We start from the raw sequence: 23,763 nt of genomic DNA on the forward strand, positions 1-23,763 counted from the left end.
TGGCCAAGAACATAGAGCAGGTAATGGCTCTGCCGTTACAATGTGCCGTGGACTCTAGCCACTAAGTACTCCAATTTAAAAAATCAGCTAAAATTTTTTATTATAAATCTTTCAAATATGTTCTATACATTTCTTTGCATTCTTCAGCAGCATCTATTAGATGAAACCACACCTTTGGTGATGACTCAGTCAAGCAGATACCAGTCTGTGCTCTGAGACCTTGTGAGGTATATTCATAGTAAAGATGTAATTTTATAATATATGGCTTTGCCCTAAATTGCATTTTAATGTGTTCTTTGGACTGTTCATCAAGTTGTAATAGATATTCTCTCAGTTCTTTTTTCTTTGTCATGTATTTTTTCAGCGCATATAGTTCATGTACCCTCTGTCCCTTCCTATAGAGTGGGAAACCACACAACCATGTCTGTTAGGGTAGAGGGGGAAGAAACAGTACCTGTACAAAAGTATGAAAAAGGGCCCATCCTGTAAGTTATATGCAGGAGATGCTGTGTATCAGCCTGCCTCACCATATAAACTTCTGGTTTTCAAAGACCTTTTAAAACCTACACCACAGTTCCAGTATATAGTTTTATGAGAATATGTCAGAGTATTATGGATATCTTCATTTACCCTCAAAAACCAGCACTGTCTTCTAGAGACTGTCATACAGAGTGAAGTAAGTCAAAAAGAGAAAAACAAATATTGTATAATATCGCTTATATGTGGAATCTAGAAAAATGGTACAGATGAACTTATTTGCAAAGCAGAAATAGAGACACAGATGTAGAGAACAAACTTATGGATACCAAGGGGGGAGGGAGGATGAATTGGGAAATTTGGATTGACATACGTACACTACTATGTATAAAATAGATAACTCATGAGAACCTACTGTATAGCACAGGGAACTCTACTCAGTGCTCTGTGGTGACCTGAATTGAAAGGAAATCTAAAAAAGAGGGTATACATGTATACGTATGACTGATTCACTTTGCTGCATGGCAGAAACTAACATTGTAAAGCAACTATACTCCAATAAAAATTAAAAATAAAAAAACAACACTGTCTACTAGAAATTTAATGCATGCCACATATGTAAGTTAAAATTTTCTAGCAGCCCTTGCTTTTAAAAGAGTAACAAGAAAACAGGTGAAATTAGTTGTAATATTTTATTTAACTCAATATATGTAAAATATTATCATTTCAAAATGTAATCAATTCAGAAATCAGTAATGATATATTTCACACTCCGTTTTTCATATCACATCTTATAAATCTGGTTTGTGTTTACACTTAGAACACAACTCAACTCACAGTAGCCACAAACTAGTGCACATGCTGGATAATGCAGCTCTGGACAGTACTTGGAAAAACTTGGGAGATCCATGAAAGTTGTAGTATAAAGGAAACCTAAACTTTGAATAAAGGCTTTGTGAGATGAACATAGGCGATGGAGGTATGTGTATGGAGGAGCACTTCCTCTGGATCCTTGTGTAGTACCAGGGGAACGAGACCATGGAGGACCCGCTTCAGGCAGGTATGCAACCCTGCTGAGCATTCTGGATGTCTGTGACTTGCGCTGAGTCCCCACCAGGGCAGGCAGGATGAACGGTTTATTTGTACGCTCCCCGTAGAGCAGAGCCAGGGATTGAGACAGGTGCCCTGCATTCTCCACCCTGCTTGATATCACTCTCCAGCCAGGTGAGTGATTGAAATCGTGCATCTAGCAATTTAATGATCATCTGCTTTGGGTGCCTGCACCAGAATGATAATGGTGAGTGTTGCACTGTCATGAGCAGGCAAGAAAGGTCAGAGCCGCACAGAGTGCAGGCAGAGAGCCTGTCAGAAGGAAAGGGAATTGCCACCTGTCCTGGAAATGAGGCACAGCGTGAGGGGGATGAAAGAATTCTGGACTGAAGAGCGAGAAACCTGGATTCTAACTTGGCTTCTGCACATTAACTAGTTCTGTGACCAGGTGTAAGCCAGTTAACTCCCATGGGTTCCTGTCTCTTCATCTACAGACTGGCCATGTCTTAATAAGTCTTAATGTTTGTTGATTTCATTCAGACATTTCTTGGCCTCTGATAAGCATTCCACATGATCTAATAAAAATTTGAGCTATAAGGAATTATAGGTAACGTGTGCTCAACACTAAGGACCACATAACTTTCGTATCTTTTTTTTCACTAGAATTTATTCTAGTTTATATTTCCCTGAATCTAACTTTTATTTTTAAACATACATTTTTCTTTTTTATAATAGGAATTTCTCATAGACTTTTTTTTTAAATACTCGGCCTTTTCCAAAAAGTATTTGAAGTGGACTTATATTTAAGTCATCTGACGTCTGGGCATATTTTCCTTAAGTACTATGCAAGCTAATATTTATGCAGTGCTTCCTATTTTCCCAGCAATGTACTAAGTGCTTTGCCTGGATTACTTTAATTCTTATAACAATAACAATGAGAAAGATACAGTTATCCTATGCAACATTTTCATCCAGAAACTAAGGCCTAGTATGGTGGAGTAACTTGTCCAAGTCCCAGATTTGTGAGAGAGAAGACAGACAAATGGAGGTTGACAGTGCCCGTCAGTGGACAGCCAGCCTGGGGGCTGGGAGAAGTGATTTAATTGCCCAGATTTCCATTTTTGGACATAATCATGGATTTAGAACTACACTTCAGACCTCCAACTCTAGTGACACTTTAATTTTTTTTTTCTTTGTTTTAAAATTTTCCCCTGATATTGGATCTCCCAGTTTAAAACCTTGAAGATGAGAATTTTAGAAACAATACTGAAGGAGAGATGAAAACATTGTTCCCTGAGTTATATTTGGAATATAAACAGATTTTTTGAAATAATTTTCTTAAATTCTATGATTATGATTAAAGTGACAGTAAAGATAAAATAACTCTATATTAAATTATTCTTTTGCATTAGCATTGTGTGCCGTTTTCCCTCCATGGGAATTCAGGTTTCATAATAGAGAAGACTGTTTTCTCTCTAATTCATTCTTTGACCAGGAGTCCAGTGAATATTCATGTAAATGAATGATGTGTTTTCCACTTTCAGGGGTGTGGAGGGTCCTAGTTTTATTTATACTGAGGCGAAGCAGACACATAAAAACCTGCTAGAAAGTAAGAGTATAGGCAAGTCCATTGTTCGGTATTGCAATGTGAAACAATTAGGCAATGTCTTTAAACTGAGGGATTTTATTAAATGCATTTTATGTGACATGTAGTCCTAATGTACAGTTATTTTTAGAATAAATTTTAAAAATATTTTTAGAACAAATAACACTTCCTCTGGTTTGACACCCTTTCATAATGCCATTACCTAAGTTGATTTATAACGGATTGTATGATTTCTGTAAGCTCTCTCTCAAAGGATAATATCCTTTGAGATTAAGCACGTGGCTGACAGTTGTGATGGAAAAGGTTGACTCACAGGCATCCATTTTGGCACACTGCAAACACTCAGTGCAGCAGTGGGCGTAGCATGCAGCCTCTCTGTTCCGGACAACGGGCTGAGCTAGAAGATGGACGAGCCAAGGTCCTGCTTCCACAGGAGCTCCCGGCCTGGTAGGCAGGAGAGACATTCAATGACTTGTGGTCACAGACTACTTGCAGCTGTGCCTGCTGGTGTGTCTGGGGCGCATGTCTGAAAATAGCCCCTCCACCTGTCTCTCGTTGCTACATTCCCGTCTGGGACATCTGCTGCTTCTATTGCTGAAAAGACCACACTAACATTCATGGCATGTGCAGTTTGTTTTCTTAATTCTAAAACCATCCCTTCCTTAAGAAATCTCAAAAGGCAAGGAGAAGAAATAACTTGAAATTTGGGGGCATCGTGACATTTCTGGTCACGATGGGTCAAATGGGTTGAGCATTTTCTTCAAGTGAGGATAATGAGTGAGGGGTAGAATTTAAATTAATAACCCTAATGACCGGTGAAAGAGAAATAAGCAAGACATCTCTTTAACATACAAAATGCTAAAGTGAAATTCACTACCACGTTATACAATCCACAAGCTAAAAAATTGTTTTAATTTCCCACAGGTCAGTGAATTATAATGGTTTATAAATATCTGCAGAAGGAGTATTTCTTTTATATCTCATAGTATAAATTACTTGAAAGCTAGTGTCTATGCCATTCATTCATTCATTTATTGTCAGTCACTATTTATCACACACCTAATGTGTGTTAGGCAGTGGGAGGTTACCAGAAAACAAAGCTCGTCGTGCATCTTCAAATCTCAATTTTTATTTTGAGGGGAGGACAGAATAAGCAATGAAATACATAATATTTAAGTGACAATAGAAAAAATACAACAGGATAAGGAATGGAGACGAGCAGTGTGGAGAAGGGGAGCCCTTTTATACAGGGACGTCCTAGTAGGTTGTCTGCTGAGGGGGCATAAGTGCTTTTGTTCAGCTGGGTCTCTCCTAGACACTCTCTACCCCTTACTGAAAAGTCACCCTAAATTTTCGCTTTGTTCATACAGCTCTTGGAATTCTTCTCTGCCTTGATTCACTCTCAGCATTCATGTCATCACAGCTTGTTTCCACAAATCTTCTGTTTTCACATAACATTCTTCACCTAATAATTTAGTCTTCTATGATCCCCAATTTGGCGACTTGGTATCTAAACCACTTCTTTGAGTTTCAAGTGAATTAATTAGGTTTTATCATTACTAACATATAGGCATCTCCAACTTACAACCGAGTTGTATTTCAAATGTTTGCCTTTACAATTTTTGAACCAGTTCTTCTAAGTTAGAACTTTGAAAAGAAGGAGAAAAATTCTGACCTGAAGCTTGTCTTCTCTATGCTCAAGGATCACTTTGTGTAGGTGCAGCCTCTTATGTATGGAATCACTGCACACTTGCCTCTGAAAAGAGCCAGTTGTCTTAAGTCCAGCATCTCATTCTAGGGCAGGCTGGCAACAGACCTATGAAGAGAGAATGTTCTGGAAGATGTAGTGTAGACTTCTTGTAAAGTATTACAGTGTGTTAGGCAGCAATGGTATAGGTAATAATACGGGTTTGATACTGATATTTTCGTGTTTACATCTTGACCTTGAAAGGAGAATGAGAAATCTTATTTATGGTATACCATAATATTGTGACTTTTAAATCACAAGCAGCCAGGAATATTAAAAAGAGATGAAAGATTTTTATCCTGGAAAAGAAAAACCAATTTAGTGTTTTATTCTTTATATTATGAGTCAGAGAGTGTAGAAGATAGATATATTCATAGATAGTCAACACCCTGTATGATAGGTTAAAAAAGCAATTTTAGAAAATGTAATTGAATAAGTACCATTCTTTTTTGTGTGTTGGAGTGAAATTGTCCCATGCTAGTGTAGAAATAACAAAGGAAACAAATACTTTTAAACATTGCTGTGATGGGGGAGAAATGTAGCATTTCTATTTATAACTTGCACAGAATCCCACATAAAAATAGCTCCAACTAACAGATTTGCTCATATCTGGAATACAAAGTTGTTGCTGCCCATGACTTGAGGAATTCTAATAAGAACAAGGACGGCATTGGTAAATATTAAACATCTGTCATCTTTTCTTTTATCTCAGTTTTCATGTGGGGAGAAAATGTGTTCATGGAAAAGTCCTGGCTTCTGTGTTAGACATTTTGTTATTTTCCTGGCTATTCATCTCTGTTTTTAATGAGAAGGATGCATTTGCATCCCTCAACCTCGCCCCATGAAGTGGACATCTATTACTGATGGTTGTATTTCTGTCAATGAAATATTTGTCAGGCTAATAGATTTAACATTTCACTCTTCTGAAGACTAGTTTTGTGTGATTGCTGTGACACAAAATTCTGAGAACCTCAGAAGTTAATGGAAACCATTCTTTCTTATTTTCAGCGAAGCTTTCTGGGCTATGCCAGTTTTAAAGTCGGAGATCTACTGAAGTCCAAGGAGCAAGTGCTGACCCTGAGCCTGAGGTGGGTCTCAATGCTGTTAAATTTAACAGCCTGTGATATTTATTGAAGGCTGGTTGGGTTTGAAAGTCACAATTCTTGCAGGTGTTTGGATGTCAACTCTCAAACAGCTTACGTTCTCCTCTGCAACAAGTTACAGGGAAACAGCAATTATTCAGGTTCATATTCAAGTCTGTGTTTCACATGGTCAAAAGTTATCAGCTCTTGTAGGGAAAAAAAACTGACATTATTAACAAACTAGTGGTGGCCAGAGGGTTAGGGGTGGGGAATGGACAAAAAGGTGAAGGAGATTAAGCAGTACAAACTACCAGTTATATAAGTCACAGGGATGTAGTGTACAGCAGGGGAATATAGCCAATAATAATATAATAGCTTTGTATGGTGCATAATCTATAAAAATATCAAATCACTGTATTGTACACCTGAAGCCAATATAATATTGTAAGCAACTGTACTTCAATATAAAATAAAAAATAAAGTGATGAAACTTGAAATGAAACTTCAAAAAATAAGGTGATAAAATTCTTGAAAGTAAGAGAGTAAATAGAAATGATGGGCATGTTACTAAATAATATTTCTGTTACTTATCAAAATGTTACTTTTTAAATCAAGTGAGTTTCTAGGTTTGAAATATGTTTGTTAGAGGCAACTTGCAGATTTATGATAATAAAGGGTAGGCTGATTATTCTCTTTTTTTAGTTTATTTTGCTGCTATACTATTAAATATAAACTGTAAGTTAAAAAAATAAAGTATAAGTTAAAACAGACTCATTGCAACAGACAGCAGATCAGAGATGCTTTTGAGTATGTGTACAATCTGTTTTGATACAGATGACACAACAATCTTTAGGAACTGCACTCTGTTTTCATACTAAGAAGAGTATTAAATAGATTAATCATTTCTTTTTAACTTCATTATAAATTAGAAAAATAGTATGTTATTTTCTAACCATATAATAACTTTAAAATTATGTATACATGGAGAACACTGCCTTACAATATTTATATAGTATAAATGAATATAAAAATTGTAGAGAACATTGTTTGTAAATCTTAAGATGCTCTTCTTTTGATGCAATGTAGAGACCATTGTCAGGGAACAGACAATGTGTCAAGTTTGTTTTCCCTCTAACCAGCCCCTAAGGACCCATTATAACCAATTTATTTCAGTGTAGATGTCATGGTTTATGGTGGAATCTGTACTGCTGGCTGCCTCCTGTCTGACTTTTTCCTGATCCTTACAGTTTAGCATTTTGACTTAAGAGATGGTATAAAATAATTTAAAGTAACACATGTTCATGCAGAAAAATAAGTGTTGAAGGGTTCTACTGAGGCTGTCATCTTCTTTTTGGCTTCCTTTCGGCTGTAACATTTTTTGTTGTTGCATTTTATTTGGGACGGCATTTAAAAATCTTTATAGTTTTGTGGTGTTATTCCCAATAAAATTTTGCTGTGTTTATTTTCTGTTGGAAGTGTGTAAGTGCCAGCTAAAATGTCTATCTGCCACTGTCACTGGTATCCTAGAAGATACCTGTTACCCATCTAGCATGGCAGTTAGATTTGACCCAAGTGCCCCTGGATTCATGATATAAGATGTCAGACATTGAGCTTGCTGAGAACCACCAGCAGGTCACGTGTTTTCTATATAAGGTGCATGGTACTTTATTCCTCACCTTGCTGATCACAGACTGCAGTGTTGATTGTATCATAACTGTCATTAACGTCCGCAGCCCTCTGCACAACATTTAGACACTGGCTTTGAAACAGATATCAGGGACCCAGAAATCCTTAGTGCAATGAAAATATGTGAACACACACAATTAGAGGAAGGATAGGAACAGAAAGAGCTAGTTTAGAGTACTACACTTAGAAGGAAAAAGGAATATAACAATTCCAGATTTAGAGGAAATCAAGACACATTTCCACTTTTGATTTGAATACTCCTGATTCTTATTTATTTGATTTTGATTGTCTAAAAGGAGACCAAATTTAGCAACAAAGCATTGCATTTTCTAGAAAAAATAATTTTTGAAAGCCAACTTTGAAACGGCAAGGTTAATATTTTTTTCCCTTTTTGCGCTTTGCCAAATTTGTAGATTTCTCCCCCTATGAACAAGACACATTATAGACTTATCATAACCTGCTGATTTCTGATGCTTCGTGTTTTTCCATCTGTTGTAATTTATCTTCTCTCCAATGACTTGGCAACCTCTGAGGTACTGAATCGGAAAAACGTTAGATCAGGGATGAGAAGCATTTTTTTGGTTATTAGTTTTGTTTTTACTATTCCTTTGCACTGACATTATCTGACTTTTATTCCTTTTACATTCGGGTCATAATTTTTAAAGAGTAGAATTCTCAGATTTCTGTAAAACAAATTCACAGAAATAAGGGTAAGGGCGTATTTGTCGGCACCGTTCTTGGATCGTGAGTCTGGTTTTGTTTGTGTTCACTGTCCCTTATTCTTATCAGGTAAGTCAGATTTCAAACTCTCAAACTAGTTTCATGGAATACCATAGTTTAATGTGGCCTGTCCTGTGTGCTGTGAACTGGAATTTTTGAGTTTGAGTTGAATTTTTATTTTCCACAAAAAACTTAAAAGGGCAAGAAGTGTGTGTCTTATTTATAGACTTAGACTCAAATTGCGTGAAATATGGTACCGTGCATTTTTGAAATTGTAGGCTAAAATTTGTTTGCATGTATTGGGGAGAATGCCTCCGATATAGAAAGTGGTTCCTACTCATGTAACTCATTTTCATTTTAATGCATAGCCACTAAATTTCTGTCTAAGCGTTCTAGTATCCCAATCGGTGTCTTTATTTAGTATTAACCCTGGTACCTTTATATGACATCTGCTTTGTTTTTCTAGTTTACATTTGGTAGTTCCTGTCTACTCTGACTTCCTTTAGATCTGAATCATACTTTCTGTTTCATTTTCTAGCTCATTACTATCTATTCCTGCCTTCCATACTGTACTGTAAACAAGCTAAGGTTCTTGTATAGCGGATTACAATTGCAGACATGGAAGACACTGGTTAATATTACAATAATAGTAATACTAATGAGAAGAGAAGGAGGGGGAGGTGGAGGAGGAAGATACTATGAGACACTATGTGTTTTCTGCTCTGATAAGTATGTTAGAGATGTTGTTTCATTGACCCTTATCAGCGTATGATGTTATTCCTTTTGTCATTTTATAAACTAAGGAACTGAGGTGTAGAAAGCAGTTAAGTAATTTGCGCAAAGTTACAATGCTCTTAACATAAGAAAGCCAAGGCGTGAAGCCACACATTTCTGACTACAAATCCTGTGCTCTTAATGACTCACTTTTTGTCCCCATTGACCAAGGGGAAAACCGAGATCTAGTTAAAACATGTCCTGTGTCACGTGACTTGGTAATGGCAGAACAAAGCAAGGACGGAGGTCCAGGACCACTCGTTCAAGGTGTCTTCCACATTGAGTTCACCACAGTGCCTGGATTTATCGCAAATGAAGACCTAATGAGTGTTAATGGCCATGGAGAACTCAGGAATGTTAGCCATGATGGCAGAAAGTGAGAACCAGCCTGCTAGGTTAGGGGGGAATGGAGACTAAGGGAAACCTGGGGAATCTATTCTCACCCCAGAACCATGGCCCTGAGCCTGGTTTACTGCCCAAGCACCTGACAATTATTTGTTCTACCAACCTGACCTGAGTCTCTTGGAATCATAACAAGCAGACATTTAGAACATCATAATACTGTCCTATTTAATTACAGAATGGAGAAGCATATCTTTCTCTGGCAATGGCGCTAGAGATCAGGGGAAAAATTACGTTGCTCTTAAAATAGTCAAACAATCGCAAAGGCAGAAAAAGAGGCAGGGATAAAAATTCTTTCTTAGGAAATCCTTCTCAGAAGAACTGAGACAGATAGAAGTGCTTTGACCTTGTCTGACCTTTGTTGCCTATCTCCACACAGTTCGGACTTCATTCAGTGACGGTTCGTTCAACGAGCATTTATCATGAATTTTTCATATGCTAACTATAGTAATAGGTTCTTTACCAAATTTTTAAAATAGTAACAGGGTTAACATCTTGCAGTTGATATTACTAATAACACTGTTAATGAAAAATCTTGTTATTTATTGATCATCTACTAGCATGCAAGAGGTATGTTGGGTGCTTCTCCTGCACTATATCATTTAATCCCTGCAGCGTTATCATCCCAGTTTTATAGCAACTTGTCTAAGATTCCGCAGGTACTAACTGTACAAGTAGGATTAGAATTCAGTTGAGTCTGACTCCAGAGCTTCTTCTGCTTTTATTGTGCTGCCTGATAGGAAGCTAATGGTCTCATAGCATCTTTGCTTTCTTCTCCATTTTATATTCTATCTTTTGGAGAGTTTTAGGGGCCTCAGTTACTTTTTATTAATGTTTTAATCTTAAAATTCAATTTTATATGCCTGTGACATAGTAGAGAGGTTCAATAATTATTTGTTGAGATTTTGATTCATGATGATGACTTATATTTTTATGGATGCTAAATATGAACCTGGTACCATTTATTTCCGAGTGGAATCCACCTAAACTAGTGAATATAATGCAGTCTAAGCTTTAGAGTATATCTGAGACAAGGAACTTTCAGAGTAATAGTGAGTGATAGATTGTGATTTGCTTGAAAGGCTGAAAACCTTACTTAGAATTCACATTTATTTCAGTATAGGTCACATTGCCTTGCCACAGAAACATTCAGCTCATCTTAGCAACTGCTCTGTTGTTTCTTTTGTAACCTTCCACGTGTAATCCCCCCCAAATTAAGCAAGCATTTATTATAATTTTATCATAGTGGATGTGACCAAAGTTTCTTGAATGCAGATGTATAAGAATTTATCCATAAAAAGAGAATTTATGTTTCCTTTTTGTTTATTACTTCTGCCACATTTACAGTAGTGCTGTCGTGAAACGTACAGCATAAGACTCCGATGATCCTAGACAGACACATGATGTTATGTTTTATAATATACAGATGTATGGGAGGGGCTCTGAAAGAAACGAACAATGAATTTCTACTGTTTTTAAATTTTTCCTATTTTATGTAACATTTTATATGTGTACATATTCATGCAAATGCCTCATGGAGTGTATGGGTAGGTATGTCTGTACATGTATATTCGTTTACAATTATTTTGCTTTCTCCCAAACTTGATTATTTATTTTCCATTATTGTCAAATGTGTGTGTTTAGAGAAGGTAAGATCCAAACTATGGTGTCTTAAGTTTTGTTCGATTTTTTTTTTGGCGTTTTGCTTAATTTAACCTCCTTACACACACACACACACACACACACACACACACACACACACACACATACACACACACACACACAGGCACAAACACGCACTTCCATTTTATTTGTAAAAACAGAAGAACGACAAAAAAAAAAAAAAAATTCCTGCATATTTTTAACTGAATCTCCCAAAGGCATGTTCTTAATTTAAGAGCTGGGAGCAATATTAAGGAGAGGTTCCTTAGGCTCTGACACACAGTTTTCTACACCAGCATACTCAGAGTGATTAAAAAAATGCAATTGTCACTAACATTTCGCAGGTTGGGAGGCAAGGCCCGTTCTGCGGGCCATAGGGCAGTGGGTCAGAATGTTTCTTCCTGGAATGCTCGAGTGCATGTGAATCCCCACGGTAACCTGAGACCGAACTTGGCCGTAGATTGACAATACAGTTTTAACTGATAAATTTATTTTTCATTTGAAATGGAATTAAACTTTGTTTTTTCGTTTCCTACCATAACTCTTTTCCTGCACGCAAATAATGCTTACTTTAAGCACTAGATACTGTCTTTAAAATTGTATGTGTGACGACAACGTATTTTCTTATATTTACTTGGACTTCAGAGATGCTTTTAAAAAATCACATCCAAGCATCTTGAATATGTTTTGAATATGTTTTATTCTCCTTTAAAAGTCGCTTCCAGTTAGTTTTTCTAGGTATCAGAAAGTAGGATTACAGCAGAAAGTCCTGCTGGTTCCACCACACTAAGTTTTATACACGTCTAAAACATTTTCTATATTACATAAGGGCGGTAGACATTGACTGGTGGCCAAAAAGCCTGCTTTAAGAGAAAATAGCATATCAGTGATTAATTATAAAACAGAATAGTATTAAACTTTATTAAATGCATTCGTGGAAAAGTTCGAGGATAAGGATGTCATGTAAAAGCTAACTTGATGCTTTTGCCTAGAATTTTCTAAAAATGCCCATCCTAACCGCTGAAAGGAATGAAAAAGAACACTGCATTCTTTTCCTTTGGGAGTGAACAGCAAGAAAACATGCACGTCAATAGCAAATGCACGCTCATGCTTGATCCAGATGCACACATATGGGGAAAGCCTCGAATCTCTGGAATGCTCTATTCACCGTGCTTTTGGCATAATTCAAAACGAAGACAGGAAGCTCCTCCAGGACAGCTTCTCTGATACTGACACTGACTCGGACCTCATAGACACATAGGAAGAGGTAACTAACACTATTTGAGGTTTATGATGGATTAAGCATTTCAAATGTCTTACCTTACTGAATCTTCTAATACCCTTGCCTGGAAGGTGATATTATTCTTGTTTTATAAGCTAACTGCAGAGTAGCAGTATAGCTTTCTAAGGTCACACAGCTGGGACAGGATGGAAATTAGAAGAGAAGAAGGGTTCTTAGAGAATATATATTTTGTTTAGAATTTTAGGATTAAGTAAGTTTACAGAGCAGAAGAGATCTTGACACTTTAGCTTCTTCCTGGACCCCTTTAGTGACCTGGAAATCAAACTTAGGAGGCCATACGTCTTTCCCATTTTCCGACAGGTCAGTGTGAGAAAAGTGTTCCTATTTTATCCCAGACTTTATCTTCTTGCCACATTCCCAGCTCTCCTTCATAGCGTTAAGTAGAATAAGTCTCATACCTTTTCTCTATGATCGCATTTGAAAGCAGCTTTTTTGCCCAACTTTAAATCTTCTCTCCTTTTTTACTCAGCAAGGAATGTAATGTAGAAAGAGCACCAGACTTTCCTACCAGATTCGGGTTCAAGTCCCAGCTGTGTCACCCCAGGCATGTTGTCTATTCTCTAACATCTGTTAGTGGAAATAGTAATGACCTCCCTCCCAGGGTGATTCTGGGCAATTAATAAATGCAGTGAAGTTCCATGCATTACCATGCATTAGAGAAAAACACTCTATAAAGATTGCTTCTTGCATTAAACTTACTAATTCCTTCACCCATCACTTAATGTTTTTCTTAGTTTGCTTAGTTTGTTGTAGGTCTTTCTTAAAATGTGACATCCACAATTCTCTAAATTGGGCAGTGGCAGAGAGGTTGATTTAATCTTTGATCTGGACATACCATTTTTATTATCTGAGGAACGGATGCTTCCTTGAAAGCCAAGTTCTGGCTTTAATCACACTGACACCAGATTTGGCTTCTTATAAAATGGCAGATACCAGCAAGAGACATAGGGAAAGTATTTGTTTGGTTGAAACAGGCTGCATTCTGATACAGTTGGGAAAAATAGCAAATTTGCTTTGACTTGAAATTTTAGCAATATAGCATTGAAATCAGGACAGATATTCATAAAAGTGACACAGAGTGTCAGTTGCTTTTAGGGTTTACAGATACATGTTATTGCCGAATCCTTAATAAACTGTCTACAGAAATAAATTCAAGTGATGTTTCTCAGGACTGGTCTGGGAAAAGGAAGGGAAACATCAAAAGCAGAAGTAGGGCTATTTGCTTCTAAAACTGATTCTGTTCTTATATATAACTGTGTCATTGTCATTTAGGAAGAAGACTGTCTAAAATTATCAAAAGGCTGTAACATGAGCCACTTTGTAATAACTACTAAAATGACATTAATTTATTATAAAATCAGAGAATGCAAAGTATACAAATATCATGGGCTTAGGACAGTAGAGAAATAAAAAGTGTATGGGATTTAGAGACATGCCTGAGCCCAAATCCTGGCTTTTTTTATTATCCAGCAGGATGATTGATTACTCTGAGACTCAGTTTTCTTATCTGTGAAAAGGGGATGACAGTGGTGCCCATCTCACAGCCTCAGCTCACATGAATTACTAACGTGAAATGTTTATAACAGTTCCTGACACATAGTAAGTGCTCAATAAATGTTGGCTGTAATTTTTTTTTTCCTTTTATTGATTAGCTTCTCTAGCCTTAGGTGTTTTGATGTTTTTGTTGTTCCCAGGTGAGAATTAGACAAATGGTACCCAACCCATCTGAAACAGTACCTGATGCAAAGCGTGTGCCCATCATGCTCGTCACCTATTTTTAAAATTATCATCCTCATCAGTATTATTATTCCCCATTTCATCCAACTAGACTGTCTTTCATTTATAATTTAAATGGCTCTACAGTGGTATAGTCTGCATTTTTCTTTAAGTTCCTAATCCATTTTCATGGGGCGGGAGGTATGACCATAGAAACCGATTAGCACTTCCTTAGTTTGCATTATTCAAAATATGTCATATTTGTCAGACTGCAAATGAGAGTTTTCAGTCACTGAAGAGACAACGCGTACTTAGAGTACACTTCAGTAGCTCCTCAATTTGTAGAGAAAAGCCTGAGCTCTTCCCTCTTTTAAAATGCAGATCACATAAAATTAATATCCTTACACAGGCCTACCTGCTTAAGAAGTTTGAGAGCTAATTTAGCTTTGAAGATAATTGCAGGAATGATTAGGCCTGCAAGGAATTATATTTGACCTGAAAATTTTGTAAAGGATTTGCCCATATTTACCAAAGTCGCTTTCATCATTATCACCCTGTATTTCTGCTGCTCTGGACACATTTATATCAGCTTTTTCTGAAGAATGTTATTTGGAACACTGGTATCCCTTCAGTTATTAGTATGTGTTCTTCGAGTGAAGTAGTTTATGTGCAGTAAGTTTGAAAATGTTATATTCAAAAAAGTGAAGAGGGTGACCTTACTGTAGGATTTCTCAGAGCCTTCATTAAGCCCTCAAGTCCTTCTAGGACTCTCAGAGGCAATGTCGCCTACAGCTTTTCCCTAACTAATTTGAACCCAAGAAGCTTTCTTTTTGGAAAGCTTTCTTTAACAGCTTATCAGACAGACACTGTGTTCCAAGAAAAGCAGCTGCATAGCTGAGAAAGTGCTGATTTTGAACAATGTAAACAACCAAGTATTTTCCAGAGAAATATATGAGACACTCTCTATATGTATTCATCCACTTTTCCCCACCATGAGCATTTTCTTGAACAGACATCTCTGCAGGCAGGCCTGTGGTCTTCATCCAAATGAACCCTCATCCTATACACACACCCTGCACCTGTGCACATTCTGCCCCTATCCACATGCAGTTACCCAGCCCTGTTTCTCCCACCCCCCGTTCTCTGTCCACAGGCATTGCCAACCCTGTGGCATTTTACACCCATGCCATGGACTATATAGACACCCATTTGTGAGATTTGTACAGAATATGTGGAAAGGGGAAAGGAGTGACAAAATACATGCTTTCTTTTTTATAGTCGTTGACAGATTCTTTTTAAGCTTGCATAAGTGGACACACACTTATTTTCACAATCACTTAATATTAGAACCACCCTGAACTGAATTTAGGTCTTCTCCTGAAGGCTCTGCCCTTTGGTGCTTGTCCTTTCTTGGTTAAATTCAGAACCATTAGGTGCCCTAACTATAGCCCAAGTTAGAAATCACAGCATCCATTTCCAACTCATCTTTTCTACAGCTCTCATCTGATCTCATCTAAAGCTCTTTTTCTGATTTAAATGTATATGTCTTCCTGTCCCTGGACCCAAATGAACATGAACCTGAAAATAAGCGTGCAAAAACCTCAGCCAGGAGATACAAGATAGTAAGTCTGCTTTCTCAGCTTCATCTGCAACCACACACGTAACCCTTGACATTGATCGTCACTTCCTTTGTCACTTATAGCGGCTTATGTGCACATAACACTTTCTAAAGGTGGAGTCAGAGTCTCTGTAGTTCTTTGGAAACCCCTCTTCTCAGGGTATTGAGCTCAGTGTCAACCTCAACCAGCAAGAGAGCAATGTCCGTAGGTGTAGACGGTGCACCTAAGATTCTTCCCCACACTGACGTCCTATTATTTTCCCTCCATCTTTTGTTATCCCTTGCCTGGGATGGTCTCACCCATCTGAAGTCCCTAGTATTCTCCATACTTATTCTCATTAGGAACTGAGAGGCGATAGTCTCCAGGCATGTCAGTGAAAAGGGCTGGTCACTATCCCCTACCCAGGCTCCTCAATTTCCTAAGACCAAATTGACCATTTTCCTATCATCAAGCTTTTGAAGAAGCAGGTCAGAACTCATTATTCCTGCTCCAGCTACCACAGGCTTAATGATCACTGGAAGGTCACTATTCTTAACTGTGTTCCTAGTGAGGTTTGGCTTTGCTTTTTCATTTACACGTTGTCAGTTCTACTTAATATATATGAGTGAGCTGTGTTGGAGGTGCAATCCTTGAGGAACTGTAGAAAGTTACCTGCCCCTTAACAATGTATTCCCCTAATAGCATGCTCTAGCCTAGGATTTTCCACCCTAATCCATTAAGTGAAATTCACTGATGTCTGTTGTTCTGTGGTATAGCATGGTGCCTCGTAGTAAAAGTGTGGTTGAATGAAATTGTTTGCAATAAGACTTCAGGGAGATAAAGAACTGAGTCAGGAAAAGGAAGACGAGTGCAATTTTATAATGGAAGCTAGGAAAACTAGAAAATATACAAAGTCATATCATGAAATATTTTAAGAAGGCAGAAGAGAAGGATGAGGTCAAAGATAAAAAGTTGTAGAATAAGATGGAGAAGAGAACAGACACACTTATTTTGCTTTACCTAATTAATTTTAATACCAATATAACCACATTGTTTTTCTCAGTGCTGTGCTACAATAGGGGCTGGTTGCTTCTAGTAATGGGCTCAGCCTATTGGTGACCCTTTGGGTCCCTTGATCAATGTACTCAAGCTTATTAGAGTTTGACAGAAAATGTTAGGTAATTAAAGATCAGTCTTTATACATTGTGTGGCACTGATGAATTTATTACATTATGGGACAGTTTACCATCTTACAGGGAAAATAGATTTAAAAATCAATTGAAATCATTGAATGCAGGTTTAATTAGACTTGATCTAAGTGCTACTTGGCATATATTACATTATGACAAGCAGATGAAATGACCAGTTGTGCTTGTAGATACATGCTGTATGTTGCTTCTTTCTGATGTTCACACATGTAAATTGGAAAGTAAACACATTCCTTTAGAACTTAATATAAAAATTGATTGCTAAAAACAAATTTAGGTTGCCATAATAAACTTGGTCTAATCCTCATCCATCCATCTAAGACCAGAGCAGATAACTTGAATTTTATTTTATTTTAATCTTCCCCATCATCGATGCCGTCTCTTGAATTCAAAGCAGGTTTAAGGTTCAATCCTAAACTTAGAAATGGTGTCTAGTGGGGATTATTTTTCTCTTATCTAGAATCAAATTGAGGATTTTCCAGGGACCTACACAGTAAGTAGGAAAGAGAGACTCTAACAGTTTTGAGGTTTGCTTGTTTGTTGGGCAGACTACTAACTAACAATAAATTTCTTGGCTACGGAGACTTACTTCTAGTACTGGTAAACGTGAATTGCTTCTCTGACCAAGTGATATGCCTTTCAAGTACTTTAAGGATTGGCCTGTGATTGTAACACTGGCGGAAGTTCGAGTTCCATTACTGTCACCAGGAGGTAACTACTTTCCTTAAATTTCTTCATCTGACTACTAATGATAATAATGACACTGAGATGAGCTTAAATTATGAATTCATAGGGCAGATTTTAAGAATCTCTTTATACTTTAGTAGGAAAAATTATTTTCTCCCTCTTTCTTTCATGCTATCTCTTCTTCCCTTGAACCCCCACTAGTTCTTGAAACAAATACTATGCTAATTTTTAAAGTTTGAGGTTTTAAGAGTGTTACAGACTGAATATTTGTATCCCCCAAATGTATCTGTTGAGGCCCTAAACTCCACTGTGATGTTATTTGAAGATGGGGACTTTGGGAAGTAATTGGAGTTAGACGAGGTCATGAGAGTGGGGCCCTCATGATGGGATTAGTGCCCTTATAAGAAGAGCCACCAGAGAGCTTGCTCTCTCCTTGCCATCTGAGGACACAGGGAGAAGACAGCCATCTGCAAGTCAGGAGGAGGTTTCTCACCAGAATCTGACCTTGCTGGCACCCTGATCATGGCCTTCTAACCTCTAGATCTGTGAGAAATTAAGTTTCTGTTGTTTAAGCCACCCAGACTATGGTATTTTATAACAACCTGAGCAAAGAGTTATTAGATTCTAATAGAGTTCTTTGATTACACTTTAAAATCATATTCCTCTTACATTGACTGTGTTTTCTTATTGTTAGCAGTAAGAATTAAATTATAAAAGTTACCACCATTGCTGTATATCTGTGATGAGCCACAGATATGCATCTCTGCTTCACGGGATGGAGTTAAAGTTGTCAAGAATAAGGCCTACTTCAAAAGATGCCAAGTGAACTTTAGAAGAAGGCGAGAGGGTAAAACCAATTGGTATGCTTGGAAATGCTTACACATTTTACACGTTTTACACAATTTACACATTTGAGTGTAAATACAGTACACTCAAATATGGGATGATAGTTCATGTAACCAGCAGAGAGATCATTTGTCAGATTGCTTATGCCTGTGTTGAAGAGGCTATGATAGTCAGTGCAGCTTATACTCATGAACTTACAAAATACAGTATGAAGGTACTTTGTATTTGGATTCAGTTCACACCTGAACTACCACTGGAAATAAAGTTTTTGGGGCCCTGAAGAGAGCTGTGGAAAGAAGCTTTTCTATCCCTCACAGAACCAAACGATTCCCTGGATATGGTTCAGAAAATAAGGAATTCAAGGCGTAAGTACTTTGGAAGAACATCAGGGATCAAAACATTGCAGATTATATATGGAAGGAGATGGTGACGCTTACAGGAAAAAATTTACTCAGCACAAAAAGAAGGTAACTCCAGACACCGAAGAGATGTGCAAGAAAGTTCATGCTGCTGTATGAGAGAATCCAATCTATGAGAAGACACCTAAGAAAAAAGTTAAAAAGAAGAGGTGGAACTATCCCAAAATGTCTCTTGCTCAGAAGATCAGGTAGCTCAGAAAGCAAGTTTCCTCCAAGCTTTAGAGTGGGCTAGTGAGGGTTGAACCAAAACACCGCATTCCTATGAAGATTTTTCAGATAAGGACAATCAACTTATTGACGAAGAAGCTAAAAATAAATACATTGAAAAGTTACCACAATTTCATCTTTTGGTTTTCAGAAATAAATTAAAAAAAAAAATCAGGTGTGGACTTCTGGTTTCTACTGTTCTTTGACAAATATCAGCACTGCTGTTGACCTGTGAGCCTTTCACTTGACCTCTCTGGGCTTCAGTTTCTACAGAATGAATTGGCTGATACTTAACCTTACTTTCTGTTCTAAGCACTCTCTGATTTTATTCAATCCTAATATTGAGATCTGAGGAATTTATCGTAGAACAAAAGAGAAAATATCTGCATCCAAGGTTATTGAAAGCTGGTGACATTTTTATTTGGTATACAAACTTCAATTCAGTTCCCAAATACTTACAAAAGGATATATAGCAAGCACTCCTGAACTGAAAATTTTAATCCCGTGACTTTTAATTTTTACTGTCTTTCTCCTTCCCGTTAGCACATCTGCCTGCCAAATACCAAAATCCGTTTGTTTTCTTATATCGATTTTTTTTTCTTTTTTTTTTTTTGCGGTATGCGGGCCTCTCACTGTTGTGGCCTCTCCCGTTGCAGAACACAGGCTCTGGACGCGCAGGCTCAGCGGCCATGGCTCACGGGCCCAGCCGCTCCGCGGCATGTGGGATCCTCCCGGACCGGGGCACAAACCCTTGTCCCCTGCATCGGCAGGCGGACTCTCAACCACTGCGCCACCAGGGAAGCCCTATATGGATTTTTTTAATGATGCAATAAAGACCTTTAATTACTAATAGATATATTTTCTTCTTATAATGGAATCTTAATGTTTTAAAAGGGAGATATTCAGAGAACAAGTAATTGCTTTCTCATGTACTTTATGCAAAGCTGGTATAGGACATTTGATTTATTCTTGCTGATCTTCAGAATCTATTTAACGTGAATAAAAGCAGTATACTGTTTCCATATGGCAGGTGTCTTGAACTTTGCGTTAATTGCTTTTCTTCCTTTTAACAAAAAAAAAAGATCTGTAGAAATCTTTATTGTTCTATCTAGACTCCTTTAACAGTGAATCAGTCACATTTTGACCTCGAAAATAATTACCAGATGATTTAGTAATGCGTTATTAAGACTGTTAGCAGAACAAGTTAAAATCTGAAAATGGGAAATTTCAGGTCTTTAGAGTATTTTTAAATTACTGCTGCCCTGTCTGCCTGGCATATTTTGCCTAGCTAAACTGAGTTTCCTTATTGTAGCAATAACTATGACTCATTTTCCGGTGATTGGTGACCACGCAGGAACCCTGGATTCCTAGGTCATCTTTCATCCACATGGCCGCGCATCATTTTACCTGTTTGTCTACTCCCTCCTGTGGCCCTGGTGCCTTCTACTCCCTGACTCTATTCTGATCCTTGAGCTTCCTCCTCAACCCCATCCCCTATCCTCAGTCATTTCTCTTTGTTTAACTGGAAGGTGGCTGTCTCCCCTGCAGCCCTGTCAAGTGGTTACTCCTCATACCTACTATGGGATGAACAAGAAAACGGGAACCTTCGTCATACAGCCACAAGGAAATAAATTCCACTAACAACCTGAATGAGCTAGGAAGTAGATTCTCCCCTAGAGTTTCCACGTGGGAGTGTGGCTCAGCCTACATCTTGGCTTCAGTCCTATGAGACCCTCAGTAGAGGACCTGGCCTGCCTTCTGATCTGTAGAAACTGTGAGATAGTAAGTGGGTGGTATTGTAAGTTACTGGGTTTGTGTTCCTTCATTATGCAGCAGTATAAAATTAATCCATGGCTCTCTGGCTTAGTCTTCTAGTCCTCTCTCCCCACCTACCCAGCAATAGCCACAATGGGGTCTTTGCTCTTCCTTGAATATGGGGACCGTGTTCCTCTGCAAGACCTTTGGACCATCTGCTGCTTCTGCCTGAAAAGACCTCCCCCTAAGAAAGGTATATGGCTCACTTTTTTTACCTCCTTTAGGTATTTGTTCAAATGGCTTCATATTAGAGAAGCCTTTCCTAATGCATATACATACATATGTAGTCATTATATATATATATGTAGACTATAAAGTAGAAGCCCCACCCAGCACTCACCTACCTTGCTTAAGTTTTCTCCGTGGAACTTATCGTATCTGTATCATTTTTTTGTTTACCATGAGAATTCAAGCTCCATGAGGACAGGGATTTTTGTGGTGTTCTCTGTTGTATTCTGGTACATGGAGCAGTGCTTCCAACATGGTAGGTGCTTAATACATGTTTGTAAGTGAATTCACATTTTCTGTTATTTTGACCTTATTATATTTCTATGGAAATTTATAATTTTGGAGACTCTTTTTTTCATTAAAAATGTTGTCATATTAAAGGAGAATGAAGAAAAAATATTTGAAAAACCACAAGATTTTATAACTTAATACCTGCAGAATTTAAAACAAATCTAAATGCAATTCAGCAGAAAAATAGAGGCACTTAATAACTGTTTGGTTTCAGAGTACATGCCTCACTGTACAATTTAAAGCTTAGTGAATTTCTTATCACACAGGTTTGAAATACATTATACTCTAAGGTTATGTTCATACACTGGATAACTTTGATTTTTCTTTAACTTTGATCTTTTAATGCTAGCTTTAAAAAAATCCCTTTGCATTATTTCCTACTATTAAGAAATTTACATAAAACCGAATGGCACAAAAAATCCAGCAAAAATATAAATAATTCAAAACTTCAATAGTAAATATAGACCCATCACTAGTATTTGATACTAATTATTTAATAATTAAATCTGCTAATCCTCCATGCCTGTTATCTTTAGTAGAATGTTTTCATAGTGGCCCAGAATTTTTTGATTTATTTTTTGACATTTGCAAACTATTCTTGTAAAGAGTTTCTGCTGTCGGAGCATGTCCATTTTTAGTAAGAAATAAATTTTTGCTTAGCTGTCTATCAAGACTGTTTATACTTGGTCTTAAAAATGTCCATATTTTTTGCTTTTAAAAATGTCAGCATTAAGTCGGGTTTCCCCAGCCATTTATGTATAACCTCCTATAATTCCTTTCTTGCTACTATTCTCTTCCTCTTCCAATGGTCTCTGCTTAATATATATAGTGCTCTTTTCCTTTCAACATTTTTCTTTCTCTTAAAATTCAAACAATAAAATAGAATAGAATAAATTAACAAAAAGCCTTAGCAATAGTTTCTCTTGTAGGTCTAAACATGAGTCAATTCAGACATGGGTGGCTAGTTGTTTTATCCCATGAATGAGTCATGGGCTTGGGAAATTCATTGCACCTCCTGCAAGAGCATTTTTCTCTCCAATCTCTGACGAAATACCCTCCCCACCTTGTTCAGGTGGAACATGTTCCTCTCACATATGGCATTTCTATGTCAGCAGATACTTTGAAAGCATAAAGCGTGGGATAAATTGACACTTTGACTCTACCATTACAAATCAATGTTGCCAGCAGTTAGAAGGTTCTGTTCACATGGAAGGTAATAGCCTTTCAGTCATTTGGTTTTGTATTCCCAGATTAAATAGCTAATAGTTTGTTATCCATTCATTATCATCGAAAATGGCTATATCTTTTCTCATTTATTCTGTTTTGGAAATTACATTCAGTAAACATTGACTTTTTATTGCTGTGCAGTTCTGTGAATTTTAACACATGTATAGATTCTTGTAACCACCACTGCAGTCAGGATACAGATCTCTTCCATCTCCACAGAGAAACTCCCACCCGCTGCCCCTTTGATGAATGCCTCCACCCACACCGACCTCTGACACCCATGATGTGAGTTCTCCATCACCATAGAGAAATGCTTTTTGAAAAAGTCATTGAATCATTGATTGCAGATCCTCCTGAGACTGGCTTCATTTATTCAGTCTAATGCCTTTGAACTTCATCAAGGTGTTGTGCATATCAATAACAGGTTTTTTTTTTTCAATTGCTGAGTTGTATTCCATGCTACCGTACCACAACAAACTGTACCACAGTTTGTTGCACCATTCATAGGAAAGTATATTTTGGTTGTTTCCAGTTTAGAGTGATTATGAATGGAACTGCTAAAATATTCCTGTGTAGGTTTTTCTGTGATCCTAAGTTTTCATTTCTTTAGGGTAAATACCCAGGATTGGAATTTCTGAGTCATATGGTAAGTGTGTGTTGAACTCTATTAGAAACTGCTGTAGTGTTTTCCCCACCAGCCGTGTATGAGAGTTTCAATGGCTCTGCATCCTCACCAGACATTGTAAAATATAGTGTGACATATCCTAATGCTTTTAGTTTTCATTTCCCTAATGGACAGTGATGTCGAACAGTTTTCCATGGTCTCTTTGTTATCTGCATATCCTCTTCTGAGACACATCTCTTCGACTTTGCCCTTTTATTTATTATGTTGTTCATTTTCTTGCTGTTGAGTTTTGAGGGCTCTTTATGTATTTGGGATGCAAGTTCTTTGTCAGAAACATGATTTGTAAATGTTTTCTTCCAGTCAGTAGCCTGTCTTTCCATTCATTGT

At 37.4% G+C, this 23,763-nt stretch overlaps 1 protein-coding gene across 11 annotated transcripts in view; it reads left to right on the plus strand.

The window, feature by feature from the left end:
* INPP4B (inositol polyphosphate-4-phosphatase type II B) overlaps positions 1-23,763 on the plus strand; it is a 717,808-nt gene that overhangs the window by 469,267 nt on the left and 224,778 nt on the right. For 8 of the 11 annotated variants that reach the window (XM_079920302.1, XM_079920301.1, XM_079920305.1 and 5 more), the window contains one exon: positions 5,889-5,968. In XM_079920302.1, coding sequence (XP_079776428.1) covers positions 5,889-5,968 — 80 coding nt within the window. Of the gene's footprint in view, positions 1-5,037; positions 5,554-5,671; positions 5,747-5,888; positions 5,969-23,763 lie in introns of those variants that run through there. The other 3 variants (XM_079920298.1, XM_079920307.1, XM_079920306.1) reach the window with 3 other exon arrangements.

This window comes from Stenella coeruleoalba (assembly GCF_951394435.1).
Source record: "Stenella coeruleoalba genome assembly, chromosome: 4".
Classification (NCBI taxonomy): domain Eukaryota; kingdom Metazoa; phylum Chordata; class Mammalia; order Artiodactyla; family Delphinidae; genus Stenella; species Stenella coeruleoalba.